General features: G+C 37.5%; 2 protein-coding genes across 2 annotated transcripts; one reads left to right on the forward strand and one right to left on the reverse strand.

Annotated features, from left to right (window-relative positions):
- The first annotated feature begins 1,012 nt into the window (after window positions 1-1,012).
- LOC143892264 (putative methyltransferase PMT3) lies at window positions 1,013-9,986 on the forward strand. The gene is made up of 8 exons (XM_077396756.1): window positions 1,013-1,174; window positions 2,704-3,150; window positions 3,240-3,404; window positions 3,487-3,669; window positions 4,003-4,597; window positions 7,736-7,848; window positions 7,966-8,186; window positions 9,386-9,986. Exons 2-8 carry the CDS (start codon window positions 2,887-2,889, stop codon window positions 9,699-9,701), a joined length of 1,857 nt encoding a protein of 618 aa, XP_077252871.1. The 5' UTR covers window positions 1,013-1,174; window positions 2,704-2,886; the 3' UTR covers window positions 9,702-9,986.
- Window positions 9,987-11,016: 1,030 nt separating this feature from the next.
- On the reverse strand, window positions 11,017-15,365 carry LOC143892265 (putative arabinose 5-phosphate isomerase). Its single transcript, XM_077396757.1, has 3 exons — window positions 14,670-15,365; window positions 12,276-12,499; window positions 11,017-11,421 (listed from the first exon to the last, which is right to left on the reverse strand). Exons 1-3 carry the CDS (start codon window positions 15,339-15,341, stop codon window positions 11,265-11,267), a joined length of 1,053 nt encoding a protein of 350 aa, XP_077252872.1. The 5' UTR covers window positions 15,342-15,365; the 3' UTR covers window positions 11,017-11,264.
- Window positions 15,366-15,773: the final 408 nt, after the last annotated feature.

Genomic DNA, 15,773 nt, shown 5'->3' on the forward strand with positions numbered 1-15,773 from the left:
GCCTACGTTGTTTAAAGATGGGCCCACCATTCCACCAATGGTTTCTGTTGGGCCCACCAACGGTTCCTGTTGTGTGTGTGGAGAGAGAGAGAGAGACCGGTCAAATGGTGGGAAAGTGACATATCCTAACGTTAGCCAGCGTCAGGGGGGGAATAGCCTGGGGGGGGGGGGGGTGGGGGGGGGGGTGGGATATCAGCGCCCTACAAACCCTAAACTATCATTATAAACCAGAAAATAAGATGACGTCCAAAGTATCTGCCATGAAAATAATAATTCAAAATCCTAAATTCAGTAGGTCCTTCGATTTACAGGTAAAGTAGCGTGATTATACCCGTGCATATCCTTCTGTTGATAATTACAACACTTTGGAAATCCAAATATTCATATAGAGTAAGTAGAAAAAGGAAAAAATAGAGTAAGTAGTAAAGGAACAAAATAATCAAACCTAATGCAACTTCTAAATTCAAGGGCAGCGATTCGTGTCTCTTCTGTTGTCCTTGGAGAGTTTCATCGGTTTTCGTGAGGGAGAGGGGATTGTAAGGGAATTTCTGTAATTCAAGAGGATGGTTGAAGGAAAAAAAAAAAAGGCAGAGAAAATCCAACGTGTTGATCGTATAAAATTTATCAAAAAATTTAAAAACAATGCTGCTTGGGAATTTAAAAACCTAAAGTAAGTGAAGACATGAGAAAAAGTGGTCAAAGTACATCTCTATATAAAATGGGAATTGCTAGCGTCCATCGCAGAAGGCTTTTCGTGGCTGGTCTGTGGCACATCAGACCAGCCCCTCGTTAATGAAGACAACAGCTTTTGTCTCCATTCACGACGTGGCTTTTCCCAAAAGGAGATTAAGATTTGTTGCGAGGGTATGACCGGAAAGAAGTGACCAAAAAAGTGGCTTAGGAAATAAAAAAAATTAAAAAAGCCTGATTTTCATAAAAATAATAATTAAAAAGGCCTGATTTTCCTTCCCAGCTTATTATAGTAAATAATATTATATGATTGGCCTTCACATTTATACACTCCAGACTCTCTGAATTTCATCCCCCTTTCGAAACCATATCAAAATCTAGGGTTTTTTTTTTCCCTCTTTCTTTCTCACTGAAAGCTAGGGTTTCTATTTTTCTCTCCCTCTCACCGTTCGAGATCGGTCCAGATCTAGGTCAATTCCAAACAGTAAGTTCTTTAATACTTGTTTGTGATGAATTCTCCTGAAATCTTTCTTTTTCAATGCAGATTTCTCTGTTTCTCTTCAGATCTTATGCGGATTCGTTGATATTGAGTGAATCCTTTTGTTTTATTTTTATTTTTATGCGGAGTGTTTTGAATTTGATGGATTTGAGGGATTTCGATTTGGAGATATAGATAACTTTGATTTGTTCGACTCTTTTTTTTCCCGAAAATAATGAATTTGATCTTTTTGTGGGAATTATCTTTTACATTTCATGCAATTTAAGTGGATTTCTGATTTTCTCGTTTTTTCCCCATCTTTTGGATCTGGTCACTCGTTTTGTTGAGCGATTACTATGAACTATGGAGTTTGTTGATTTTTCTTCTGAGATTTTATTTCAATTTGATATTTTCCAGGGTTCTATTTCCACGAGCTTTAATCACATTTAAGAAAACAAGTTAAAAAGAAAAAGAAAGAAAGTTGATTAGCATTTTTCGGAGTTTTCGTCTAGTGTTTATTGCATTCTCTATTAGTCTTTTACCAATCTGATTAGTAGGGACTATGGAGTTTGTTGATTTGTCTTCTGAAATTTTATTTCAAATTGATATTTTTCGCAGTTTTATTTCTGTGAGTTTTAATCACATTTAAGAAAACAAGCTAACAAGAAAAAGAAAGAAATTGATTTACATTTTTTGGAGTTTTTGCTGAGAATTTATTGCATTCTCTATTAGTATTTTACCAATCTCCTCTTTCATTATTTTACTGGTGACTTAATTGTTTCCGGTTTGCAGTGGTTGTATAAGATCTACCTTGTTAGCTTGTTTGTGTAAACAGAGCCATACAAGGTCTTGGGATAGTGAGACAAAATGGGTTGATCAAAAAGCATGTTTTTGTATTCCATTTTACTTTTTAATCTTTTTAACATATTCACTGTTTTCCCTGTAATAATAAAAAAGTATAATTTCAATGAAGCTTGTTATTCTTTACAGATGCAGTAAATTTAGTTTTGATTTATGCCATATTGGTCGAAGGTTTTTAAGTTTTGGGATGGATCTTACAAGGCAATGGAGTCTGTTATTGTTCATAGATGAAGTAAATTTAGTTTTGATGTATGGCCTCAGTTTTGATTTATGCCATATTGGTCGATGGTTTTAAGTTTTGGGATGGATCGTACAAGGCTGTGCTTCAAACGTTGTGTTATTTGGGTTTGGTCATTTTTAATCTGGTGGGAATGAATTTCTCTAGATCTCTAACCATCGAAAAATATAGCATTTGGCAGTTGTAGTTCTAATGCAGGTTCGCTTGCTCTAACACCTAAATTCGTGAACCCTTTCCTGCTTATTGAACCGGTTCATTCAATTTAATTAAACTTGGGCTCGTTATTTGGGTTTTTTACTTCTATGGTGTTGTTTGACTAACATGAGTTGAGTACTTTAATGGGTTTTTGGTAATATGACGTCTTAATCCATTCTTTTGGAACCTTGGAGTGAATGGGTCGGTCCTGGCTCATAGTTTCTGCTTTTGATTTTTTCAGGATTCTGCTTCATTCTGAATACACGAGAGGCTTATTAAGAGTAAAAGTGTTGATGAGTGGATTCGGTATTTGTTCTGTAGTTCGCAACTATTGATTCAGTTTTGCACATGGGGGCTTTTCTCTAACCTTTTGAATGTTAAAGTTGAACTCAAACGCAATTATTTAAACTTTAACACCAAAATCATGAGGGGAAGACCTGATGGAGTTCAGAAGCAGCGCTTGGTCACTGCCTTGCTTGTTATGGTGGTTTTTCTTGGCTTCCTATTTGTATATTATGGGTCCTTCTTTGGCTCCCAACGTGGTGAATATGGTCGAACTTTGAGAAAACTTGGGTCAACCTATTTGGGTGGCGACGAAGACTCCGAGCTCGGTAGCAAGCAAGATGAATCCTCCATCAAGTTTGGGCTGGAAGATGGAGATGAGGACATTGTACCCAAGAGCTTTCCAGTGAGTTTTTAATGACTTTGTTGTCTATGTTTGAGATGATCCACAATTTGTTATTGCCTTATGGGTTCTTTTCCTTTCTGCTTCCTAAGGTTTGTGACGATCGCCATTCAGAGTTAATTCCATGCCTAGACAGAAATCTTATATACCAAATGAGGTTGAAACTGGATTTATCTTTGATGGAGCACTATGAGAGACATTGCCCTCACCCTGAAAGGCGCTACAATTGCTTGATTCCTCCACCCAGAGGCTACAAGGTCAGATTGCCCACACTTCTCTACTAGAGATGAAGTTGAGGGAAGTGCCTGCTACATTAATATGTGCTTGTGCTTGTTGCAGGTTCCAATTAAGTGGCCAAAGAGCAGAGATGAAGTATGGAAAGTAAATATACCTCATACTCACCTTGCGAAAGAGAAGTCTGACCAGAACTGGATGGTTGTCAAAGGTGAAAAGATTGTATTTCCTGGGGGAGGAACTCATTTTCATTATGGAGCTGATAAATATATTGCGTCGCTTGCAAACGTGAGACCATTTGCCCTCTTAACTGTTTGAAAGAAAAACTAAATGGAATGTCAAGTCCATATTTTTATCAGTTGTTAGCTGTATTCAACAGTCTAATTTTTTTTTTTAAATTAGTTTCATGAATTATTTATTGGCATGTTGTGGTCGTTTTAGTACTTAATCAAACCCACCTTATTTAATAACAATACATCCATTTCTTCCCCAGCTGGATCGTACTGTCTTGTGTATTTCTTTTGCCTTCTCAAGAATCAATTGTTACATATTGTACATTTTAATACAAATCCTGAGCTGCTTGACGAATGGAATAATCTTGGTTCTGATTTGCATGGACAGATGCTCAATTTCACAAACAACAATTTAAACAACGGAGGAAGGATTCGGACTGTTCTTGATGTAGGTTGTGGAGTTGCAAGCTTTGGAGCATATCTTCTTTCGTCTGATATCATAGCAATGTCTTTAGCACCCAACGATGTGCATCAAAACCAGATCCAGTTTGCTCTAGAAAGAGGGATTCCCGCATATCTTGGTGTGTTGGGAACAAAGAGGCTCCCTTACCCTAGCAGATCTTTTGAATTCGCTCATTGTTCTCGCTGTAGGATTGATTGGCTTCAGAGGGATGGAATCCTTCTACTTGAGTTAGATAGAGTGCTTAGGCCTGGAGGCTATTTTGCCTACTCATCTCCCGAAGCATATGCGCAAGATGAGGAGGATCTTCGAATTTGGCAAGAGATGAGCACTCTTGTTGAGCGCATGTGTTGGAAAATTGCTGTCAAAAGAAACCAAACAGTCATTTGGGTAAAACCTCTGACAAATGACTGTTACATGGAAAGAGAGCCTGGTACTCAACCCCCGCTGTGCAGATCTGATGACGATGCTGATGCTGTGTGGGATGTGCCAATGGAAGCTTGTATTACACCTTATTCTCAGCGTGAGTATCCCAAGTCTTATGATCTTATTATCTCATACTTCTGTGTTGCATTTTCTACCGCTATCTATGCTTATGAAATGGAATCCCTTGGGCTTTTCTGTTAAGCCAATACAAACTTAGGAACTGCTTGGTGCACTAATGATCCTTAATAATTGACGATGTTGCTGAAATTGTATATCGCATTCCTTTGTTAGAAAATTACATAAATTAAACCAAGTTTTATAGTTATAATCAAGTTTATGGCCATCCCTTTCTATTTTGTATTATTAAAGGGACTTGGAAGCTATGTCACAAATGTCATTCTTGGGAATTTCTCGGCAAGGGAAAATCTCAGGATATATTTATTTTTATTATTTTTTTGGGTTTATATAGGAAATAAATGGTAAAAATAAAATTATTTAAAAATATATAAATATATTAAGTTTTAAGAAAAAAATATAAAATAAAAATGTCGTAAAAATATCGGGATATTTTATGATAAAACCAAAAATATCGCTATATTTTTAAAATCTCGGGATTAGTTTGGGATTTTGTCTTTTTATCAAAATCTCGCGTTAAAAACGCTATATTTTGAAAATATCGGAGATATTTGTTAAATAGCTTGGAAGAAGAGAAAAGAAGAGAAAAGGATGATTAAGCACATCTAGAGATAGAATTAGACATCACACAGCCTCGGCTGGGAGGTTCTAGATTTCTGTTTGGCTCATGTATCGCGTAATGTTGTGCTTCATGCGCAAATCTCGCATTTCTCGTAAACTTGCTTGCATGCAAGGACTTGCAGAGCCTAGTGCTTCTTCTAGTGTCTTGGTTAGTGATGTGTATGTACTAGGTTAATGGACAGCTATTTCTATCGTCCCCTGACAAAGTGTAATTTTAATTTAAATATACACCTTGGTCATTTTTAAATTTAATTGTTTATTATGGAAAAAAATGAGTTTTATCTTATCGGGGCATTATTGTTTGCCTGTGATCAGGCTTACACAAATATGCTTTAAGGAAATGTATTTAGTTGGAATAGTGAAGCAAATCTCTAGATAAGACATAACAAAGATTGAAGAGGGATATCGCTATCTTGGTTCAATTCTATATAAGGAGAGATTGAAGAGGATGTTAACCATAGAATAAGAGTAGGTTGGTTGAAATGGAAGCTTGCCTCAGGAGTTTTGTGCGACCGTAAAATCCCTACCAAGTTGAAGGGAAAGTTTTATAAGACAGCTGTGAGGCCAGCCATGCTGTACGGCTCAGAATGTTGGGCCACCAAGAGGCAGCATGTGCATAAGATGAGTGTAGAGGAGATGCGAATGCTTAGATGGATGTGCGGCCACACAAGGTTAGATAGCATTAAAAATGAAGACATTAGTAAAAATGTGGGGTGACACCAATTGAGGAGAAGATGAGAGAGCACCGCTTAAGATGGTTTGGACATATCCAACGTAGGCCTTTGGATGCTCCGGTGAGAAGAGGCGACTGGTAAGGGCAGACCGAAAACAACTTGGGTAGAAACAGCGAGGAAAGACTTCATAGCTAGGAACATAACAAAGAACATGACCGTGGATAGGATAGAATGGAAGAAAATGATCCACGTAGAAGAACCCAACTAGAGCTGGGATTAGAGCCGGATAGATTCCTTTCACCTTCTTCATGAAATTTTTCTAAATGATTCATTTAGCCGACCCCAACTAGTTTGGGACAAAGGCTTTGTTGAGTTCAGTTGAGTTGAGTGAAGCAAATCTCAGCTATGCATTAGGGACCTATTGTTCCCACTCTTTTGAGGTGCATCTCACTGGCTTCTTACGAAAACAATGACATGAGTGTCCCTACTGTTTAATATTGGAACGTATAAATCTCAAGCATGAGTGGGTCCCTGATTCGCAGCAGCACCGGGTCGACCCTCTCTGGATAGATTATTGTCTCGTCCAAATGAAGCTGTGAAGCCTGTAGTTTAACTCCCAAATCTCAGCATTAGAAGATCCCTTGACTGACCCGAGTTGACTCGGTTTTACCGTGGGCGACTTCTTGTCCAAGTACGAGTTTTTAAACAATAATTCCATGCACCCGCTATCTTTCTTGTCTCTAATTCGGTAGAGAGAATCATATATGTGCCTATTCCACATGCTATAAGGCATTCACTGGATGTTGCAGTATTATTATGCACTAGCTTGTCATTATACAAGTTCTGTTAAAGGATTTAAGTGGAGAGATACTACATGCTAGTTGATTCCTTAATGATGTGAATTATGGGCCTAAAGTGGGAGGTTGGGTTGCTGATATTCGACCGGAAGTATTGAATGTTGGAAATATAGTGCGTGGTGCTGTTATTAAAATCACACTACACTGTTGTGATATTTCAATGGATTAAATCAGATTGAGAAGCTTGGACCTACTGGTGTTTTGAATTCCTTACCAAAAATATTATTGGATTTATAAACTAAATTAATCATCACAATAAAAGCTTAAAAATTATTATGAGAAGTGTTATTGTTCTGGCTAAAGAAAGTAAATGATTTGAATCAATCTTTCGGACAGAGATATTTTCGCCAAGAGAGACTTCGGCACAAAATTTGAGAATATAAATGAGGGTCCACACTTTTCGGTAGCATTTCACTTGCATGTGGAAACACTGAGGGACATAAAAAAAAAGAGAGACATAACCTTGTTTCTTCATTGACAGCCAATTATGTAGCAAATGCGGGAACACTCAGGATATTAGAAATGGAAGCTTTATCATGAAGTGTACACTGTACTCAACCAGGATATTAAGAATATAATTTCTGTAAAAATGGGGTTATTAAAACAAATTCACAGATACTTTCAAAAAGAAAAGAAAAGAAAAGAAAAGAAAATTTCTCTAATTTTACAAAAATAGGGTTATTAGGTTGTGTTGGGTTGTTCTTTGTTTTACAAAATCAGAACAGTTCAAGGCCTCTTCTATGTTTTACATCGTCTCAGTAAGCCAGAGCACGCTAAAGTTTTCAGTTAATTGTTGTTGAGCTTTATCTTTGACCTGGACCTCTCTTTCATTCTAAGAGGTGTGCATACTCTTCATAGTCAGCTCCCTCAATTAAATAGTCACCTCATTGTACTGCATTATTCATGATATTACTGGAACGATGACTAAATTTAATCTTGGTTTATCAGAGAACCATAGAGCCAAGGGGAGTGGATTGGTCCCTTGGCCGGCTAGATTAACTGCTCCTCCTCCTTGTCTTGCTGAGTTTGAATATTCCACCGAAATGTTTGAAAAGGACACGGTAATCCAAGTGAACCCTCTGGTTAGCATTCTGTTTATTCATGCACACATAACAGCATGTTTGTGTGCATGTTTCCTCTTATTTTGGATGATAAATGATACTTTTCATGTGGTGCAGGATATTTGGAAACAGAGGGTTGAGAGTTACTGGAATTTGTTGAGTCCAAAAATTAAGCCAAATTCTTTAAGAAACTTGATGGACATGAAAGCAAACTTGGGATCATTTGCGGCTGCTCTCAGAAGCAAAGATGTATGGGTGATGAATGTTGTGCCAGAGGATGGACCAAACACCCTCAAGATAATCTACGACAGGGGCTTGATTGGCACTGTGCATGACTGGTAAGTAATTTATGGAATTACACTAGGGGCATGTTTGGAAACTATGAAAATAAAATTCATGGTATAGTTGTTTACCCAAGGTGAAAGAGGAGTAGAGAGGGCTGGTGAGAGAGAGACATGAGAAGGCGAGTAAGGAGAGCATACAGTGGGGATGGAAAATAGAGAAAAGAAAATTCCTATTTTAAACAGGGATTATTTTTCTCTGTTTTGTGGCCCAAAATCGTGCTCTCCTCCCTTGCTGTCACCTCGAATCTTTCTTTCGAACCTCCCTACCTCTCTTACATCAGGTAAACAAATATTCCATTGAATATTTTTTATGGTTGCCAAACGTGCCCTAAAGAATCAAAACTTTTTGAAATTGAGGAAAAAATTTCTGAGATGTTTTATTAATTGCAGTATGTTGTAGAGTTTCTTTTATGGCTATATTTTCCAAAATGACCTTACCTTTTTTGAGAGATTAAAAAGACTACATTTGCTCTTGTTAAATTCTAGAATTGTTAGAAGGTGACTGAAATTTGCAGTGAGAAGGTGCTGCGTTTCTTTTAGAAGCCTACTTTAGTCGGATGCAGGTCCCGATATAGACGACAACACCATCCCATTGGTGCAGACAGTGCGTTGTGTTACCGGCATATGTTTTGTTTCTTCATTTGATCATCCAAATCTAGGGGTGCAACTTGGGTTGGGCTCAACTATTTTTCTTTTTAAACCTGATTTAATTTTGGGTTAGTATAGGGTTGAAGCCTTGGGCAACTTGACCCCCTCCTCCTAATTTTATCGTGATTTATTGTGATTTTCAGAACCTTTAAGATCATGGCCTCATAGGGTTTTCTTGTATTTTTTTTACTTTTAAACTCCTGGCCAACCCGAACCCAGTCTGACCCAATTTGAAATTTGGGTTAGACGGGGTTCACTTAGGGTTGGGTTAGGGCTGAGATAATGCTACCTCACGTTGGACTAGGGTTGGACTCGAACCGGCCCCACCCAGTGCACTCCTATAGCAGACCTGAATCCAAGCCGATGGCATCAAACTACTGTAGTGGTCTTGGTTTTCAGAGTTTCTGCTACATCTAAAGCTTTAGTGTCGTCAGCGAGCTTCTTCACTGTCGAAACACAAGGGAGAACAGAAAACGAAGCTTCCGAGCTTAGGTTTGGCTAATGTACATGTTTCTGAATGCTTGGTTTTGCTGGGTTTGACACAGGTGTGAAGCCTTCTCGACGTATCCCCGAACTTATGATCTCCTCCATGCCTGGACCCTCTTCTCCGACATTGAGAAGAAAGGGTGCAGTGGCGAGGACCTTCTGATCGAGATGGACCGTATGCTCAGGCCAACTGGTTTTGTGATCATCCGAGACAAGCAACCAGTAGTTGATTTTATTAAGAAGTATTTAACCGCGCTCCACTGGCAATCAGTTGCATTGGTAGATGCTGAAGATTCAGAAGCTGATGAAGAGAAGGTGTTTGTGATCCAAAAGAAGATGTGGTTGGGAAGTGAAAACCACAAGGATTCCATTTAAAGTCTCTCGTCGTTCCTGGCAACCTATCAAAGGCCTAAGAAGCTTGGCCTCATGCTGGGACCATTTTTTGCTTTATTATTATTATTTTTTTAAAATTTTGTCTCTGTGGTGTTGATTGATTTTGTTTGTTTGTTATGGTTTATGTAGTAAGCAGTTGACTCCTATTTTGTTATGATATTCATCATTAATTTTGGCATTTTAGATATTATTTATTCCATGGATTCTGTCTAATGATATTATCATGAAATAGAGCAGCATTAAATAATAAAAGAGATTTTAATTAGATACCAAGTATGTGTTTGTTTTTATATGTAAAAGAGTCCAAGTTTAGTTTTGTGGGTTTTTAATATGATGGATGCCCATATTTAAATTTGTGAAAAGGAAAAAGTTTCTGGGTTTTTTATTTTATTTTTATGGGTAAGCTGGGGTTAGGCGGACCCCTACCAGATGCATTAATAAAATTGAAAAGATACAGAAGAAGCTTGAAAAGCAAACCCTCTACATGCAGAGGTGACCAACAACAAAGAGACAGAGAACCAAAATGGCCAAAACAACAAGACCAAGCAACAACACTGCCAGTGGCAAGAGACCTCCGCAACCCAAGAGGAGTAAAACAACCCAAAAAAGGAGGTGGAGGGGAAGACCCAAACATTAACCTAACTTTAGAGGGGGTTTTGAAATGGAGGGAAGCACACAGGTAGGAGATGACCGGAGGAGCGAAGCTGGGGATTTCCCTTATCCTTCTTCTCTGAACAGATTGCCATGAACCATCTGTTGAGGAGGGAACCGAAGGGGAAGGAGCTATTGAAATAGAGGTCTCCAAAATAGTTTCTGGGTTTTTAATATGATGGGTGCCCATATTTAAATTTGTGAAAAGTGTCGAGCCTAAAGGGAAGGCAAGGATTGTAAATAGGAAAAATTTCCCATTCCTATGATATATATAACATTTTATTAAGGGAAATGATATTGGCACAACCATGTTTTAATAATTGCACAAACCCAGCTTGTCTTCTCTTTTTTAATGAGCCTAGGAGAGAGCTTCATGAGAACTGTAATAACGATTTGACAGCTGAGTTAGTGACAATATCAAAACATGGTTGCGCTGATATCATTTCCCTTGATAAAAAAAGCTCTTAATGTAGCTATTAAAATGGGGTGATCAAATAAATAGCCTTCGGAGTCTCTTGATAAGGCCATAAGAACATTAGCCCATGAATCAGAATCAGTCTTTCCATGTAATTTTGCTACAAAGAAGAATAATGAAAACCTCATATGAGTATCTAGAAGTGCAGAGATTAGTAATAATCAAGGTGCAAAACAATAAAAGGTACAGGATTTTTCCATAGAATACAGAGCTTAGTAAGAATCAAGGTGCAAAAGAAAATGAAGTACAATACAAGGCTTTTCCATGGAAGATTTAGAAGTGCACAGATAGTAAGAATCAAGGTGCAAAAGAATACAAGGTACAAGGCCTTTCCATAGAGGATCTAGAAGAACAAAAAAATGGTAAGAATTAACATGAAAAAGAATTCAGACTTCTGAATACAAGGGGACATTGTAGGTTCACAAGCCTGCTGAAACCAATCCATGCAAAGTGATGATCCCAATTACAACATTTTCATGGTTGATGACAGGTAGGAATTGCACAGGAGATGGTGGTGACTCCATTATCTTCATGGCATCCACTGCCATTGCATCTGGTCCTATTATTCTTGGGTTCCTGGCAAAATCAAAGAGTGTAAATATGCAAGGCTAGAGGTAGAATAAGCTATCTTGAAATAGAAGAGACATGCTTGATGTTATTAGATAAAACCTTATAAGTAAAACTAATGAGCCTGAGCTTTACATAAATGGAGTAAACTGAACTTTCAAAATAAAAGAGTGGCTGACGACGAGTTCCAAAATACCCATAAATTTCTAAAAATAAAAGGTTAATCCACGCATAATTTCAGAGAAATAACACATACCACACATCATTGTAAACTGTCAGATGCTTGGAATAAAAACATTTTAAGTTCCTAAACTTAGAACCTGAAATTTTCTAGGTTAATTATAGTACACCCCACAGAAAAATAAGTTGTATGGGTCATCATATAATCTTTCTGGAGATTTTATATGGTGGACTGTCGTACATGCAGGTGCAGCCTAAAAATACAGTGGGGCCCACATTATTTAGGTGATCCAAACCATTCATTTATTGGGCCCTGACATAGATGGGGGTGACCATAAAATCTTCTCCATAGGATGATCCTAACCCTCCGATCTGTGTAGGGTTCTACACTGCGCCATCCATTTTAAACCTCCACAAATCCGAGGGTTAGGATCATCCTATGGGGAAGATTTTTTTGGGCACCCCCTATCGATGTTAGGGCCCAGCAAATGAATGGTTTGAATCACCCAAATAATATCAGCCCACTGTATTTTTAGGTTGCAGGTGCATGCACAGCCATGGACCATATAATTTCTCCATATTTCTGATGCTTCGACGGTAAAGGTTGGAAAAACTTTAATATGTAATAGGAAAGCAAAAAATTGAAATTAAAAACCATTACCAAAATGCTAATATTATCTTACCTATGGCACATCTCCCCTACTGTGAGCTTGAAGATGCCTTCTCCGCTCGCTTTCAGAGTGCGCCTTAGGTCACCATCCGTAAAAGTTCCAATCAGATGATGCTCATCATCAATGACAAGAAGACAGCCACATCCTTTACTAGATAGTTCCATGAGCTGATCCATTATCAAGTCCCCTTCCTTGCAAAGAGGGAGCTCCTCTTGCTTCTTCATAAGGTCCTTGACCTGAATAGAAATTTTTTTATTTCCAGTGATAATAAGCTTTGCTTTCTTAAACAGGATTTCATCAAAATTGACCACCAAAATTTCTGCTGTACAAAACAGACGGTCATAGATTATCTTTAAGAAAGACCCCTTGGAATTCCTGACAGGTAACATTTGGGAAGCATTTGACAGGATCAGGCAGTCTATAATTCATGGTATTAAGTGCAATATTACTTGTGCTCAAGAACCATGGGCATCCATAAAGTAACTGGACTTACTTAGTTACTTTGATAGGTATGGATGAAGTTTAGACTCCTAAGCTTGATGCTCCACTGTTAGAGGGCATCACCTCTAAGGCAAAGGCTCAACTTCAATTAAGCATCTAGATAAAATATCGAAATTATTCGTTGAACACAAAAAGACAAAGAATCAATATCACTATATTGAAAAAATACCATTTTTGACTCTATTGATGCGCCTGTAAATTGAAAGCAACAATACATGGGGCTAAAACAGAAAAACAAAATTCTGGTACATAGGGAGAAATCTTTTCTTCATCCTAGGTCCCATAAGAAGATTTGGTTTGAAATTGCACTTGAAACTTAAACACCGGGAAAAAAGTTGAAGTACGAATTTCAGATTTGTTACAAAGCCAAAACCTTCTTCAGGACATTCGCTTATATATAGAACAAAAAGCTGATTTACACTAACATGAATGAAATCATTAACATTTCCCTCTTTGGACTATGCTATTGGGAACTATGTGATCTGGGCTCCTATGACTGCTCAATGATCAGAAAATGACTTTCACATAATAGGAAAGAAAGCCTCTACTCATCCATTCAAGACTAAAGTAATTCAGATTACATAATGGTCAGATAACAACGATCAACCAACAGGAAAAGACACACATACAATCCCTAATTTGCGATTAGGGCTGGCAGCACAGATCTAAATTACCACTGTAATGGTCAGATGACAACAACCAATAAACAGGGAAAGGAAACCATCTTTTCCTTGTTCACGATTGAAAGTAGGAACTTGGATTTGAATTATTCCCGAAGATCAGATGGTAACAATTGATTATTGATTAACAGAAAAGAAATCCATCTTGTCCTTGTTCGCAATTAAGAGTAACAACTTAGCTCTGACCTATTCCTTAATGAGGAGATAAGAACAATCAGTCAGCAGGGAAAAAAACCCATGAAGTCCTCAATTTTTTGCATAAAAAAAATTAAGTTGTCCCTTTTGTTTGAATGGAAAAAGTTCACAATTAAGCTGTCCCTTAACAAAGAGGAACAACGAGAAAATAATATACCTCTAAAGAAGAGATAATAACAGGAAAAGAAATCCATAAACTCCTTAAATTTCTCTAAAAAGAAAAAAAAAAAAACCCGACAAATCTGAACCAAAAGCTGTAAATAAAAAAGAAAAAGAAAAAGGAGAAACTATTTAATATCAAATTGCAAAGAAAGAAATCTTTCTATAATGATCAGATAACAACAATCAATTCACAGGAGAAGAAACTAATCTTATCCAAAATTCAAAATTATGACTATCTGAGTCAGGTTTTAACTAACAATAAAATCAAAATAAGTTAAATTTTTTTTCTTAATTAACGGCCAACCCACTTTCATGGTCAGATTAGCAAAGATAATAAATGGGAAAAATATCATCTCCTTATTAGCTCACAATTAAGACTAGGAACTCAGATTTGAACTACCCTTCATGGTCAAGAAAAAATCAATAAAAAGAAAAGAAATAAATACCTGACTAATTTTCTGTTAGAACGAAAATAAAAGAATTGCAATATCACAAAACAAACAAATAAAAGCTATTAAAATTAACACTAGAAACTCATCATTGTTAATTCAAAACAACAAACTTGCAACCCATTTCTGAAATACCAGAAAAAAAAAAAGAGCATTCTGTCAATGACCCGCAAACAAGTAATAACCCAGATATAAATATCCACCAAAAAAATAAGAAATCATAATTAAATCAAATTAACAGGAAAAGGAGCCCCATTTCATATCCAATTTGCAAAAAAATAGAAAATAAATAAACAAACCATATATAGATCATAACTCCAGAAGAAAAGGAACATCATATATAATAACTTGTAAGAACATAATAAACCAAAAAACAGAAAAAATTCAATTAAACCCAATTCAGCTAACCCTAGACAGACCTTAAAAATGAGGCTCTTCCCAATCCTCCCAGCGGGATGGTTAGCTGCGTACTCCTCCTTCGTCATATTCCTCGCGGCCATTAACGCAATCGCCACAGTATCCCCAAAAACCATCTGAATCGCGGCCGAGGTCACAGGGGCAAGATCAAATGGGCACAATTCCCTCTCCAAAGGCAAATGCACATTCATATCACAACCATTAGACAAGAGATTTGTGGGTTTTGATGATGAAGTAATAGAGATTAAAAACGCACCTTTTGCCCTTGCAAATCCAATCAATTTGAGCAATTCTTCAGTGTTCCCAGACTTGCTAAAGAGGACTAAAATATCAGATTTTGATACTATTCCTATGTCACCGTGAAGGGCATCTTGAGGGTTTAGGAATGAGGATTTGATGCCTAGGGAGACTAGGGTTTGGGAGATTTTTTGGGCGACGAAACCCGATTTTCCGACGCCGGAGAAAAAGATGGTTCCTGTGGAATTGAGGAGGGTTTGGGTGAAGGCTAGGGTTTGGGAGAGATCAAGGTTTTGGAAAAAGTGGTTGAGGTATCTTTGTTGGGATTGGAATAGGTGGAGGAGGTCATTTGGGTTTATTAGGGTTAGGGTTTTGTTGTTGTTGGAGGGTTCTGGTTTTTGGGTTGTTGAGGATGGAGGAGGGGGGAGAGAACCCATTTTGTATGTTGGTAGGAGAAATGGGGATGCTGGAGCTGATTTGTAGATTTTCTTCAAGGAGTTGATATTCGCACGACAATTAATTGATGATGGGTACTTTGGTTTTTCGTTTTATATTCTCTAATTAGGTCTTAAATAGAGCTAAACAACATCCCATTATGAAAGTGTTGTAAGGAATTGAGGGTTTTTACTGCTTATCAAAATAAATTTTGGGGAGTGATAAATCGACCCCCCACAAAGAGATTTAACTGGTTTTAGCCACACACCACAATTAGATAACCTGATTCTGTTATGTGGGAAACAAGGCAGTTTTTTGAAAAATCTCTACCCTGGCTTGTTTTCTAGTCCCTGAAGATTATAGGGGACATCAAATCATCTTGGTTTAAACCCATCCAGAACTACAATTTTTACACACAAGCCCCAAATAGGTCA

This window comes from Tasmannia lanceolata, unplaced genomic scaffold (genome assembly GCF_043159265.1).
Source record: "Tasmannia lanceolata isolate RefF3 unplaced genomic scaffold, GAP_Taslan_0.1 ptg000015l, whole genome shotgun sequence".
NCBI classification, from domain to species: Eukaryota; Viridiplantae; Streptophyta; class Magnoliopsida; order Canellales; family Winteraceae; genus Tasmannia; species Tasmannia lanceolata.